The sequence below is a fragment of the Cebus imitator genome, unplaced genomic scaffold, assembly GCF_001604975.1.
Source record: "Cebus imitator isolate Cc_AM_T3 unplaced genomic scaffold, Cebus_imitator-1.0 Scaffold128, whole genome shotgun sequence".
Classification (NCBI taxonomy): domain Eukaryota; kingdom Metazoa; phylum Chordata; class Mammalia; order Primates; family Cebidae; genus Cebus; species Cebus imitator.
The window spans coordinates 2,637,489-2,652,329 of NW_016107443.1; the positions used below are offsets into that span (position 1 = coordinate 2,637,489).

The window sequence follows — 14,841 nt, forward strand, 5'->3', positions numbered from 1 at the left end:
AAATATATATATATATTTATATTAAAAATATATATATTTATATTAAAAAATATATATATATATTTATATTAAAATATATATATATTCATATTAAAAATATATATTAAAAATATATATATATATTTATAAAATTCTCATGCTATAACATAGATGAGCATTAAAAACATTATGCTATAGGAAAGAAGTCAATTACGAGAGGCCACATATTATATTATTGTGTTTATATGAAATGTCAATGTCAGGCCAGGTGTGGTGGCTCACACCTGTACTCCCAGCCCAGCACTTTGGCAGGCCAAGGTGGGTGAGTTGCTTGAGCACAGGAGTTTGAGACCAGCCTGGGCAGCATGGTAAAACCCCGTCTCTACAACAAAATATGCATGGTGGCATGAACCTGTGGTCCCAGCTACTCAGGAGGCCGAGGTGGGAGAATCACCTGAGCCTCATGGGAGGTTGAGGTTGCAGTGAGCTGTGATTGTACCCCTGTACTCCATTCTGGGTGACAGAGAGAGAACCTGTCTCAAAAAATAAAAATAAAAAAGGAATATATGAAATGTCAAGATTAGACGAATCCATAGGTACAGAAAATAGAACAGTGGTTGCCAGGGTCTAAAGGGGAAGGAGAAATGGGGCAGGGAGTGGCAGCTAATGGGTAGAGAGCTTACTTTTGGGGTGATGAAATGTTTTGGAATTAGACAGTAGTGATGGTTGCATAAGTTCGTGAACATGTTAAAAACTACTGAATTGCTTACTTTCTCAGGATGAATGTTAAGTAATGTCTCACTTTTAAAACCTCCTCATAGCTCCACTATGCCACACCAACTATCCAATACAAATAAAATAATCTGACAGACCCAGCAAAAGACACTTTATAGGAACACATCCTTGCACATTACCACACTGTCCTCAAAGCTAGCATTAATAATACTTAACACTGACCAGGTACTCCACCTTACAGTCATCACCTTACTTAATCATAACCACCACTGTGAGGTAAGTACAACTCTTATCCCTACTTTACAGATGAAGAAACAGAGACAAAATAACTTGCCCAAAGTCAGTCATATAGCTAGGAATCTAGGAGCCAGGCACTGAACTCAGGTCCAACTCCAATGCTCAAATTCATAATCACATCAAGGGGTAAAGATACATCCTAAAGCCTGTTATGATCTTTAAAATATGATGATTGTCTTAAATCTGTTTTTAAAATCCTGTTTCTTGATACTCTGGGTTTCTTACACTTGTTGAGTCAAGGAAAGCATGACAGAGAGCTTGTGTCATTAAGGAGCTGAGTCATGTCATGCATTAACCATATCATATTAGAAGACTGGAGACTTTCACCCAGCAAGGGAGAAGATTTTTATTCTTGCGTTTTCAATTGTTTTATATGCCTCAAAACATTGTTTCACTATGTTTTAGTTAGTCCTGAACTTGATCAGAATCAAGTCCATGTATTTTGATCTAGTTAGCCACAGAATTAAGTTAAAAGTCTTAGCAATTTGATACCAAAGATTACAGAAAAACAATTAGCACTGTCTCTTCATAGTCATATAGTCTCACTTTTTGGGAGATCCAAATAGTATAAGAACTCAAGTGAACTGGAAATGTTGTCCTGTTCAATTATACCTCATAATCATATGGGGCCCCCAAGTTGCCATGAGTTCCATCCACATGGTGTTCAGAACTAGAGATAAACTTGGGTTGATCTAGACTACTACGAGCCCCTAAACAGAGAGAGGTATGAGGTTGAGAAAGAAAAATCTACTGAGGCTCTATTTGCCATATATGACATAAGTACTTCACATGTGCCAGCTCATTTAATATTCATAACTGCCCCATAGCATAAATTGATTTTAACATCATTTTACAGATGAAGAGGCTCCAGAGACTAAGCAAATTTGTCCAAGATCGGTCAGCTTGCAAACAGAGAGATGAGATTCAAATCTAGGTCTCCTCTGCATTTTCTATTATACCTGCCTCAATTTCATGGACGACATCCATAAAATGTGGACTTTTTTCACCTGTTGTCAGTACAGTTATCCACAATTATCCAGTATAGACATCTACAAAGAGTCCTAAAAGATAACTGTACTGACTTCAGGAAATGTTCTACGATTCAAAGACTAACCCAGAATCTAAAGGGCAAAATGTATCAGAGTTTCAATCATCTCAAGCTAAATAGTCCGTAAACTTGCTGGTCCTGCCTCCTGCTAATATTCTAAAGGTAGTTACACTTCTCTTCAGAATTATGAAGACCTCAAATACTTACCTACCCCGTAGTTTTTGTTGTTTAAATCAAACCGCATATTATAATCACTGAATAACTTGGAAACATTTTAATAGATTTCACTTAAACATATAAGATGGATTTGAAGGGGCAAATCCCTATATTAAAATAAAAATTATCACACAAAAAATTAAAAATATTGTAAAACCCAAAGCTCCCTGATGACAGGATGTTTTTCATTTACTGATTACCTCTCTGCAGCACTAGCTATGTGAAAAATGTGCTCATCTTCATTCTGCAACCGTTCTTTTCGCCTTCTTTCAATGTCATGTCGTAGGTCATTTGGATCTATTATTTTGACCAGTGTCTGAGGAATTTTGACAGAAGACAAACCATTGACATTACTGTTAGTTGCATAAAGACCATATCTAACAAGAACCTTAAGTCCTAGATAAGTTATCTTGTATTCATCCTGCTAATCGTATTGTAAACTGATACAAATATTTTGAGACACAATTGATAATAGTCAGAAAATTTCCTAATATTGAACCAAGAATCCCACTTTTGAGAGTCTAACCCAAAGAAAAGGTTATCTATCTAAATAGATTCAAAATATTAGGCCGGGCGCGGTGGCTCAAGCCTGTAATCCCAGCACTGTGGGAGGCCGAGGCGGGTAGATCACGAGGTCAAGAGATCGAGACCATCCTGGTCAACATGGTGAAACCCCGTCTCTACTAAAAATACAAAAAATTAGCTGGGCATGGTGGCGCGTGCCTGTAATCCCAGCTACTCAGGAGGCTGAGGCAGGAGAATTGCCTGAACCCGGGAGGCAGAGGTTGCGGTGAGCCGAGATCGTGCCATTGCACTCCAGCCTGGGTAACAAGAGCGAAACTCTGTCTAAAAAAAAAAAAAAAAAATTCAAAATATTACATTTAAAATAACAAAAATAGAAGCAACTTAAATGTAAAAAAAAATTAGAGGAAGGGAAGAATGAGTAAATAAATCATGGTAAACTTAAGTCAAAAGAATAATGTACAATCATTTAACTTATGGTAAAAAAAAAGACTATGTAGAAGTCAACATAGAAGAGTGCTTATTGAAAAAAGTTAATTAGGCCAGGTGCAGCTCATGCCTTAATCCCAGCACTATGGGAGGCTGAGGTGAGCAGATCACTTGAACAGGAGTTCAAGACCAGCCTGGCCAACATGGTGAAACCCCATCTCTACTAAAAATACAAAATTAGCTGGGCATGGTGACAGGTGCCTGTAATCTCAGCTACTTGGGAAGCTGAGGCAGGAGAATAGCTTGAATTTGGCAGTTGGAGGTTGCAGTGAGCTGAGATTGCACCACTGCACTCCAGCCTGGGTGACCGAGTGAGACTCTGTCTCAAAAAAAGAAAAGAAAAGAAAAGAAAAAAGTTAATTAAAACTTAAAAAGGGCCAGGTGCAGTGGCTCATGCCTGTAATCCTGGCACTTTGGAAGGCCGAGGCAGGTGGATCCCTTGAGGTCAGGAGTTCAAGACCAGCCTGGGCAACATGGAAAAACTCTGTCTCTACAAAAAATATAAAAATTAGCCGGGCATGGTGGCGCATGTCTGCAGTCCTAGCTACTCAGGAGGCTGACGTGGGAGATCACTTGAGCCCAGGAGGTCAAGGCTGAAGTGAGCCACGATTGTGCCACTGCACTCCAGCCTAGGTGAGACCAGGACTCTGTCTCAAAACAAAACTTAAAAAGCCTTAATCACAAAAGGTCAAGGCAAATTCAGAGATTTTACATAAAGCAATGTTATTACGGATCAAGTAAAAAGAAAAAAGCATACAAAACTACATATACTATGATAGTGACTATGTTAAAATGCAAGATATAAGACTGCCAGGAAAGATGATCAAATAATATTTTACGTTAAATGACTGACTTACAGGTGATTAAAAAAAAAACCTCAGATTTTTTTATAAGTTGATTATAGGACTTTGATGATTAGAAATTATCTGAAAATATCATTTGTTCAACAAATTAATCTATCTCCCTGAATTCAATAAAAATTATAAACATTTCAGAAGTAAAAAAATTATTTATATATTCTATCAGAAATGTATTAAAATATCTCCTCCACGAAAACTCTTTATTCTCAATGAATAAATTAGCAGTTCTTTTAGAACTTGATATAATTCTTCTAAAACAAGAGCCAGTTTTCTTCCCTCCTGGCTAGTCAAGACAGTCTAATTAGCAAAGAAATGGGAGGTAGGAGGGGAGGTGTTGGGTGGGAACCACACACAACACATGAATAAAGAAATTTAGTGCCTTATTTCCCTTATTTTGCTAGTTCATATTCCACAGAATGTTTCGTACATTCTGCAGTAAACAGAAGGGCAATATCAAATGAAATTTTGTTCCTGTGCATTCATTCCATGTACAATTTTAAAATATATTTCATATGATTGCTTTGAAAAAAATAGGTATCTAACAAACTTTCCACAAGCTTTACAGTGTCGAGTTTGGGGATGAATATCAAATGCTGTAATTTTGTATCAATTTTACTAAGCTGTTATCCTTGGGGATTGTCCCTCTTAGGGAATATTTTTATCTTTTGTCAGTATTCTCACTCTAAGCTGGTTGATAGTCAGAATCACCTGAAGAGCTTTTAAATTTCAGATTAATTAATTTTAATCCTTCTTCTTCATGTACTTTAACTCCCTTTTCTCTCCCAACCACCATTCCCCTTGCCATTAGTATACCAACAATAAGATAATTTCTCATCAAAAATTGTATTCACTAACCTGTTCCGATTCATATATCACAGCTTGTTTACTCTGAAGCTCAGCCAAAGACATATCTATTCTCCTAAAATAATAAAGGCATTTTACAATTAAATGATTACGTTGTACACTGATACCTTGATTCTATTATTACAGAATGGAATTTAAAATGAAGCTAGTATGTTTTGGAGAAAGCAAAAGAAACTTGCTACCAGATAGTTTTTCACCTATATGGCAGTCTCCCAGGACAGACATATCCTGTGAACCACATTACAGGGGAAGCTTTGGTGGTTCTCAAATCACTAGTCTGCGTAACGTCCAACTTTGCTCTGGTGATATACTGCATTCTCACATGTATTCAACTCAGCTCACAAGACAGGGTGCAACACCTGCTCCAACAAGTGCCAACAGAAGACATATGGTTTCATCTGGCTGCCCTCAGAACAGCCAAAAAGCAACCACGATATCAATGGCTTGACAACTGTCTTTCATTCTTCTACTTAGGACCTCAGGAAGCAATTACTATAGACAGCAGAATCCAAGTTTGGGTAAGTAAGTATTTTCAAAGTCCTACACATTTAAACAACGCTAGTCAGTGTTTTCAATGAAACCTACTCATTCCATCAAAGCGCAGTGGCCAGTACCTGCTTCGGTTAGTCCTGTTTTTGTGCAGGAAATGCAGTCCTAGAATCTACAGCAAGCCCACGTGAGCAGATTCAGAAAGCAGCACCTTCCCTTTTTCTGAGGTTTATCCCTATGAGTTAAATGGGTATAATATGGTAATCAATCATTACCTGTGAATTTCTGGATCTGAATTCAGTGTAGTTTCATTTATATCTGCCTTGTGTGTATCTTGCATTGTTGAGAAACGCTCATGTAAAGTAATGCCAGGTGATGGAAAATAATTTGCTGAAAAAGGAAACAAACAGTTTTATCTCAATGTAAAGCTGATTTCACTTAAAAGATTACATATAAGCATAGGAAGAAGGGATTCTTTTTTAAAATTCAACCTGTTTTCTCTTAAAAATACATGGGACCCAAACTTATTTCACAGACTAATTTGTAGCACTCACGTGCTTTCCCAAGCCCAAACAAGAGTAAAAATACATGATTTATAAATCAAAGAGTTTTCTTTCTATCTGACGTGCCTGCTTACTTGTCCAGGGGAAAAAGCCAATGGCTCTCTCAAAGCAAGGACCTTTCTTCTCCAAGTTAAGACCTTACTATATCTGGAAAGTAAAGATGGCATAGAGCTTCACAGTTGAATAAAAATAAAAAGTAACTTCAAAAACAAGCCTGAAACATCAAAACACTTTTAAACAAATACTAAATGTTATGTTTGCATATCACAGAAGGCCTTCTAATGCCACTTTACTTTAATTCACATTAAAGTTCATGAAAACATTTGGAAATCAGCTATGCTACACACTTTTAAAGGATACAGAGAAAAAGAATACACTTGGCTCATCAAAATGCTACTTAACCAGTCCTCTTCCTTAATTTACTGTTTGTTCTGGGACAATCTCCTGGATTTTTCTGTAATATCAGCTCTATTTCTGCCAAGAATCACAATTCTTTTGGGTGAGAGGGACTGGAGCAGAGACGATGAACTGTTTTCAGACAAACTATGTGGTTTAAAGTAAATACATGCTTCAGTTTGAGGGACGCAGAGAAAAAAATTCATTTTTTTCTGCGTCTGTGAAAATATATAAAATACATTTAGCTTTCAAAATATATTTTATAAAGATAATAAAGATTAATGCAGTTGTCTAGTAGGAAGTACAAAATAAAATTTTTGAAATTCTTGAAGGCCTCCAGCTTATAATACCCACAATTGCCTTATTTGTGCAGCATCACTGGGGAAAGTTGTTCCATATCACTGAATTTTCCAATCAGTGGAAACTCGCCAGAAGCAAAAACAAAACAATTTAATGCAAATCATTAAAAGTATTTATTAGGCAACTCCCTGTCATAAAGAATGCCAAAGCAAACTAGAATCTTTCACTGATCACTCAGCATCATCCTTAAGAGACAAAGTCCCAGTAATGCCCTCAGGGGGCTTTTGGAATCATAAAATGACCTAGGCTTGAGTTTCGTAGTTTTTTGTTGCTTCTTCCTCCCTGTTAGGTTATCAGTTATTGTTTCTTAACTGCTCTCAGTATGCCTTATCTTTTGCAGCAGCGACCTCTCCCTTTCTAACTTGCAATTACAATCTACTAACACTTGAAGCACAAGGTTACTGGAATTACATATAAAGAACAACTAGGCTCAAATGAATGCCTGATACTTTCTCCAAAAGATGTCCTAATTCAGAGTCGAACTTACAATGAAACCTTAATTACTATTAAGCTACACTGCAGGTGTCTACCTGTATCTCGTGAAAAGTTAGTATATTACTTTTGTGTTATCCCTAATGTATGTGCAAAATATACTAACCTTTAACTTGATGGATTATTGTTATGATTTCCTGAGCAAATTCTCCTGTAGGTTTGTTTTCAGTATTCTGAGTTGAGTCAAGATGTTCAAACACTGGATGAAAGTTCTCACTTTTCCTGCCAACAGCAACCAAATCATGTGACATCTGTCTCTCTGTGGGATAGCTAGAAGCAACCCTAGAATAATTTGCAAATGTTTAACTAAATTTGAAACTATCTGTGGAGAAAAGAATTTATCAAAAATTAAGATAGCTACAAAACTAAAAAGAGGTTTATTTTTTTCTTATAATTAAGGCACTAAATTCTATGCCATAAAACATGTATAGTAACAAATAGGAGAAAATAACTACAGATACATGGCTCTGAGTTTTTTCAAATCAGAGGTCATTAAATATTTGCCACTTTAATAATAAAATCTTTCAAATTCTAAGTGAAACAATTTTTACTTCAAGAATACAAGGTATTAAGGACACTATGATTAGATTATTTTCTACGTCCAAATGAACAAAACATTGTTAGTCCTGCAAAATCATTTTATCTTGAAATACTATGACACTTTAAAAGCTGATAGCAAACATAAGAACCTCTCTAACTTTATAAAAATCCTTATATCTTTGTATCAGTAATAAGAAGCTCAGAACCATATTTTTGAAATAAAATTCTGTAAAGAAATCACATTAATTATAAAGTCTGACTAAATTCTCAGAAAATGGTGTTAGTGGTTAGGCAAAGTTGTGATCATTAGCACCAGTTACAGTGTTCACCCTCAAGGTACCCTTAAAGAAATACTACCCTTTATTATATAACCCCGTCTATCTTACCACTTTCATGCTTTCTGAATCATAACTTTTGTTAAGAGCTCTCTTGACCTCTAAGTACTTTTACAAACTAATGATTATAATATAGAGTTAACAATTATTGAGGGCTTACCACATGCCAAACATGTAGGCTTAGAGCTTATCAACATTATCTCATTTCATCTTTACAACGCAATGGTCTTCGTTTCACAAGCCAGAGACTGAACATTCAAATGAACACGTCTTCCAAGTGTCATAATAGAAAACAATACCTTATTCCAAGAATGCTGCACTTGCTTAAAACTACTCTGAAGTTCTTTGTCTGGAGGCACTTTATGCATTAATGAAGAAATTTTCTCGTTATTTTATATTTATATCTCAATTTGGACAAAAAAATGACACTAATCAGCTTCTACCTATCTTGTTCCTCTGTACTTAACTCTAAATTGCTTTCGGCTCTTCTCAAAAATCAAGTTCATTGTCCAAAGAATTGACATTTGCAACTGCTGGGGTTCTTAATGACTACATTACAGGTTCAGAAGAGAAATCCAACAGAGAGCCCTGAAGTATGTTTTAAATAACAGAGCACCACTGGAATAAATGGCTCATCATATAGCAAAAAGCAAACAGACAGATGTGTCTGGGGGTGTGGGCGCATGCATGCACATAGGTACTTATTTATTTAAGTCATGTAACAGCCATATATCCAAACTGCTGCAGGGTTATGAGGGGCTGACAGATATTCTTTAACTAAAAATTTGAGCTCCTCTAATAAAATGGCTTCGAGTATCTATTTATAACTTATCAGAGGAAAGGCTTCCATCTGACTTTCTGTGCTCCCTGCTCTCAGACCAGCATTGCCAGGGACAACTCCTTGCCAAGGCAGAAACACAGAAAATTGATCATGCAGCAGGTTGACAGCACTGCTGTGGTTTCCTGGATCCATTAGAAGGACTTTAATTAGGAAGAAGGCCCATTTCCGTTCTTTCCTCCTAATTTGCTCTATGCTTCCCACTGTGCATGTGATAACTAGCTAAGAGACATTTGCTGGTAAATGTTAGAACATCCTGTAACAACCTCCACTAACAAATAATTACAGATGCTCTCTGCTTAAGGGGGTTTAATGTTACAAAAATCCCATGCCATACCACAAAACAAATAGCCTTTAAAAACATTTTACAGGAGGAAAATAGTATATTTAAATAGAACTATACAGATGGCCCATCCACAAGAGGAAGTCAGTTGATAAGGTTTTTTTCTGGTAGTCTCAGTTTCTCCCAAGAGGAAATAACCAGAAGTTCAGTTTTTCAATAGGTAATTATTAACATTTACTTATAATTTCTTATAAATTACTGCTATAACTCTTGTCCCCAACTCCATGCTCAATCCTCAATCCATAGGAGTTACATACTTTGAAGCTATTATATATTGAATACCTTAAATCTTAGTGTTTAAACTTGTTATCCATTAAAATTTATCCTAGAGTTCCTCTACAAGATTTTTAATAAAAAATTCAAATTATCATTTTCTAGAAAATATACATTAACATAGTATAACCTCCAAATTTTAGTCTTTTAAAAACAATTATGATACTTTTGGTACAAGAAAAACCCTCTTTAGACTTGAGAATGCAAAATGTTCTAAATATTTATATTTGTAAAGGTAATCATCTTTTGGCTCACATTTTACTTTTTACTATTTCCTATGGCATGGATTGATCAATGAGTTAATAATTTCAGGAAATACCCCCAAAACAAGTAGCTAAGCTGAAAAGATCAAATGTTCTCATTTGAGATGCATTTTAGACAATTTAAAAAATTAAAATACAGACAAAAACTTATATTCTAATACTATTTCTGGTACCAGTTTCATTAAACCTTCCAAGATCCTTTGTTCCCTCGACCACAATTTCCCAGTTTATTTTTCTGTTTAAGGATATTTCCACTGATGTTCTCCCAGAGTGTTGTGGGTAATAACCAAGAAAACATAAAAAGCTACATTAAACCTTAATTTCCTATTGCACACACTTAGGACTCATGAAAGAAACAAACTGCATGGCAAAACAGCAACAAAATACCCAACAGCAACCAAAAACAACAGATTCTCCTGCCCTCCGGAAGCTTATAATATATCTCAAAATCCATGTGACACATATAAAGTTTTCCTTCCTGTCTTCTTCCAAGTAATAAGTAACATTTCACACAGCATCCTACAGTTCATACAAAGCACTTTCCCAATTACTGTCACACGTAGCATAACGACATTTCCATTAATGACCACTTAAACGATGGTGGTACTATATTTTTAGTGTACCTTTTCTATGTTTAGCTATGTTTAGATACCCAAATAGTTACTGATGTGTTACAATTGCCTACAGTACTCAGTACAGTCACATGCTGTGCAGGTTTGTAGCCTAGGAGCAATAGGCTCTACCATATAGCCTAGGTATGTAGTAGGTTACATCATCTAGGTTTGTATAAATACACTCTATGATCTTTAGACAGTGGCAAAACTGCCTAACAAGACATTTCTCAGAATATATCCCCATCACTGAGAAATGCATGACTGTGTATAATTTGCTCCTGTCTTTCTAAGAACAAATTTAGAAACCGTGGAGTTGAAGGAAAAGGTTCAGGGAGATTAACTCCTCCCCTAATTCTGCATCTCATTGCTTTTTGTACAAAAGTCCTCTAGTGGGCCTTACCAGCCCCAACACACATTCAGTCTACCTCATAGACAGCAATTCTCATAGACAGCAATCCTCTGGCAGCCAGAACTGGGCTGCTGGCCCTCTCCTATCAGCTGATAATGTCAAATCAGGCTGGCAGTCACAGCATTGTTACCTTTCAGTCTCCTTTCCCTATATTCCTTTTCACTGGCTGCTCGGAACCACACAGGTCAAAGTTCCTGTGTATGTTTTTCTGCCATTGTTAACCTGTAAATATAAATTCCTTTTGCCTCATCTTCATGTGTCTGAAATACACCAGCCTTTGGAGCCTAGCTCACATGTCAACTCCTACATGATGCCTCTTTTCAATCTCCCAGCTTGGTACCACCCATCTTCTGCTGAGTCACACATGCACTCCTATAACCATAACCTAATAGGAGGACAAACCTAATCCTACGCAGCTCTGTAGTCCCAGGGCACCCTAACAGACTGTCTCACCCAGGACAGGTCCTCAAAAAATACCCACTGAATGCATAAATAATGAATCAAAAACGACTTGGTCAATTTGAAATGAGTGTTTCAGCTAAAGAGATGATAAGGTCAGGTGTGGTGGCTCACACCTGTAATCACAGCTACTTGAGAGGCTGAACAGTTTCAGAGGCTGAGGCAGAGGACTGCTTGAGCTCAGGAGTTTGAGATCAGCCTGGGTAACATAGGAAGACCTCATCTCGACTAAAAATAAAAAAAATTAGCCAGACATGGTGGTGTGTGCCTGTAGTACCAAGCTACTGGAGAGGCTGAGGTAGGAGGATTGCTAAAGCCCAGGAGGAGGTAGAGGCTGCAGTGAGCTGTGATCACACCACTGCACTCCAGCCTGGGTGACAGAGACTCTGTCGAGAGAGAGAGAGAGAGAGAGCGCGTGCGAGAGAGCGAGAGAGAGAGAGAGCGAGAGAGAGAGAGAGAGAGAGAGAGAAAATAAACTTCAATTTTTATTTTATTTTTGAGACAGGGTCTGGCTCTGTCACCCAGGCTGCAGTACAGTGGTGCCATCTTGGCTCACTGCAACCTCTGCCTCCTCAAGCCAACCTCCCACTTCGGCTTCCTGATTAGTTGGGACTATAAGTGTGTGCCACTATACCTGGCTAATGTTCGTATTTTTTGTAGAAATGGAGTTTCACTATGTTGCCCGGGCTAGTCTCTAACTCCTGAGCTCGAGGGATCTGCCTGCCTCGGCCTATCAAAGTGCTAGGATTACAGGTGTGAGCCATCACACCAAGCAGACTTTGAGGCCAATTTAATTTTGTTTAACTTCCTTGGCTTATTTTTTGTTTTCTGCTGAACTTAGACCAATTTAAATTTCATATTTTTAACATAAAATCTCAAATATATACTAAAGTTCAGAGATGAACATGATGAACCTCCATGTGTCTGTCAACTCAGCTTCAATGGTTACCAACATATGGCCAATCCAAGCAGACTCATACAGCCAGGAAGACCTACAGGTTAATTTGGGCCCAAAAGGGTATAGCCAAGTGACCTACCCAATGTCACAAAGCTGATCAGTGGTCCATAGAAAGACAAAAACCTATGCACTCCAACTGCCAACAGAATCCCTGTACAAGACCCCCTAAGAAACACCAAGAGAAGCTAGAGTCAAAAATAGGAATGAAAGGGAACCTTCTTTCAACTAATTTTTGATTTTGAAATGCATATAAGAAATTAAAGTGGGGAGGATATTAGTTTTTTATGCTATATAATGCAAGGTGGCAGGTTTGGGTCTAAAAATATCCCCACCTGCAGCTTATTTTGCCTCCAGTGGAAGGAACAGTGTCCATCATAAGTAAACTTATGTGATTAGGTTCTCTTCCTTCAATCTCAGTTATGGCTTTTCACATTGTTCCCTGCCTGCGTGACACCCGTTTCCTTAGAGTGTCAGAGTTCCAATGTTCTCTGGGGCCCATCACTCTCATCCCCTTTCAAAGTGGAAAAGAGTTGATAGGGGTAGAGAGACCCCTCTGTATGTCTTCAGTGGGAAATAAAAGGATTAGATGCAAATGTGGCCAATGTACTCAGTCCACCATCAACTCTGATGGCCATGAACGCTGAGGGACAACCTTCCTCACATCCCAGGTGTCTCGTATCAGCTTCCCAGGAGATCAAATAAGCGTCTGATCCATCAGCAGCAGCTTATTCTGCTCCAGATAATAGTACCAACTCCACCCTCCTCCTCTTTCTTCCTGCCTTGGCCAAGGGTCAATCCCTCACCCACTCAGCCCAACATTAACACCCACATTCATCTGTCCCAAAACTTACAGATGCATATATACAACAGTTCATGTTCTGCATATGTAACAACCTTGGTAGAAATTTTCATACTGTGAATTCCTAACTTACATTCTGAAACATATCATTATGACTCACATGTAATTTCTGATAATGAAATTTCCGACAGAGTGGGTCATTAGAATTCGGTCTTTCTTGGCAGAAGTATTAACTATGCAATGAATATTCAAGCAAGTGTTTACCTACTGCTGTTCTAGATACAAACTAGAATATAAAAACAAAAATCACTGAGTGATAACCTTGTGTTTTCAACCACACTGATAATTGGAAGAACAAATATCAATTCTCAACCAAAGCTAAGAGAGTAGACAAATGCACAAAATTAGCCATCTTAGCCTTTCCAAAAAAAGCAGATAAACTCTCTAGATGTTAACCAATAAATAAACTTCTCTCTGCACTCTATGATTATTTTAATTTTGTCTAGAAAAACAATCTAATTTATATTAATAGTTGAAAACATAATTCTACTGAAGGCATGATCTTTGTTTTATGGATCAGTCCACATATAATTAAATCCAAACCACAAAATTCATCCATAACCCATTCACCAATAAAGATTTTGTTGACTGTGACACTTTATCATACTGAAAAGATACATATATTTGCTCAGTTATTTATTTTTCAGGTCTTTGAACAGAGAGGATTTGCAGTGGCGGCTATTACACAAGCCATCCTGCAGGCCCTGGGCAGGTATTCAAATAGCCCTGGTATGCTGCCAGACCCCAGGGACAGATTATGCGATTTCACAAAATCATAGTTTATAAATTCAAAATAAAAGATGCAGCAGCCTCCATTTTAAGCTCACTTTTTTGACACATGATAAAGATCAAGCTTACATTTCTCATATCAAATCATAAAATTAACTGTTCAGTATCTCTAATGAGGTCTATTAAAATAAAACTCTTCAAAATTGATATTTCTAGCATTGTTTAAAAGTGTTACAATTTTAAATTCTCTTTTAACTATAAACATTTCATTATTAAATATGGGGGTATCGGTTTTTTTTTTTTAGTTTTAATTTTTGAGACAGGGTCTCACTTTGTCACCCAGGCTGGAGTGCAGTGGCACAAACATGGCTCACTGCAGTCTCGACCTCCTGGGCTCACGCAATCCTCCCACCCCAGCCTCCCAAGTAGCTGGGACTGCAGGCATGTGTCACCATACCCAGCTAATTTTTGTATTTTTTGTAGAGATGGGGTTTCACCATGTTTCCCAAGCTGTCTTAAACTCCTGAGCTCAAGTAATCAGCCTGCCCTGGCCTCCCAAAGTGCTGGGATTACAGGCGTGAGCCATTGCACTGGCCACATCATTACTTTTATTAAAAAGTTAAAGATTTTGGCTGGGCATGGTGGCTCATGCCTGTAATCCCAGCACTTTGGGAGGCCAAGGAGGGTGGATCACCTGAGGTCGGGAGTTTGAGACCAGCCTGATCAACATGGAGAAACCCCATCTCCACTAAAAATACAAAATTAGTCGGGTGTGGTGGCACATGCCTGTAATCCCAGCTACTCGGGAGGCTGAGGCAAGAGAATTGCTTGAATCTGGGAAGCAGAGGTTGCGGTGAGCTGAGATGGCGCCACTGCTTTCCAGCCTGGGCAACAAGAGCGAAACTCTGTCT

At 37.7% G+C, this 14,841-nt stretch overlaps 1 protein-coding gene across 12 annotated transcripts in view; it reads right to left on the reverse strand.

The window, feature by feature from the left end:
• Window positions 1-14,841, reverse strand: part of BCLAF3 (BCLAF1 and THRAP3 family member 3) — an 83,498-nt gene that overhangs the window by 40,271 nt on the left and 28,386 nt on the right. For 11 of the 12 annotated variants that reach the window (XM_017540651.2, XM_017540648.2, XM_017540654.2 and 8 more), the window contains exons 5-8: window positions 7,417-7,592; window positions 5,775-5,889; window positions 5,002-5,065; window positions 2,476-2,591 (exon numbers count right to left, since the gene is read on the reverse strand). In XM_017540651.2, coding sequence (XP_017396140.1) covers window positions 2,476-2,591; window positions 5,002-5,065; window positions 5,775-5,889; window positions 7,417-7,592 — 471 coding nt within the window. The remainder of the gene's footprint in view (window positions 1-2,475; window positions 2,592-5,001; window positions 5,066-5,774; window positions 5,890-7,416; window positions 7,593-14,841) is intronic. The other variant, XM_017540650.2, reaches the window with a different exon arrangement.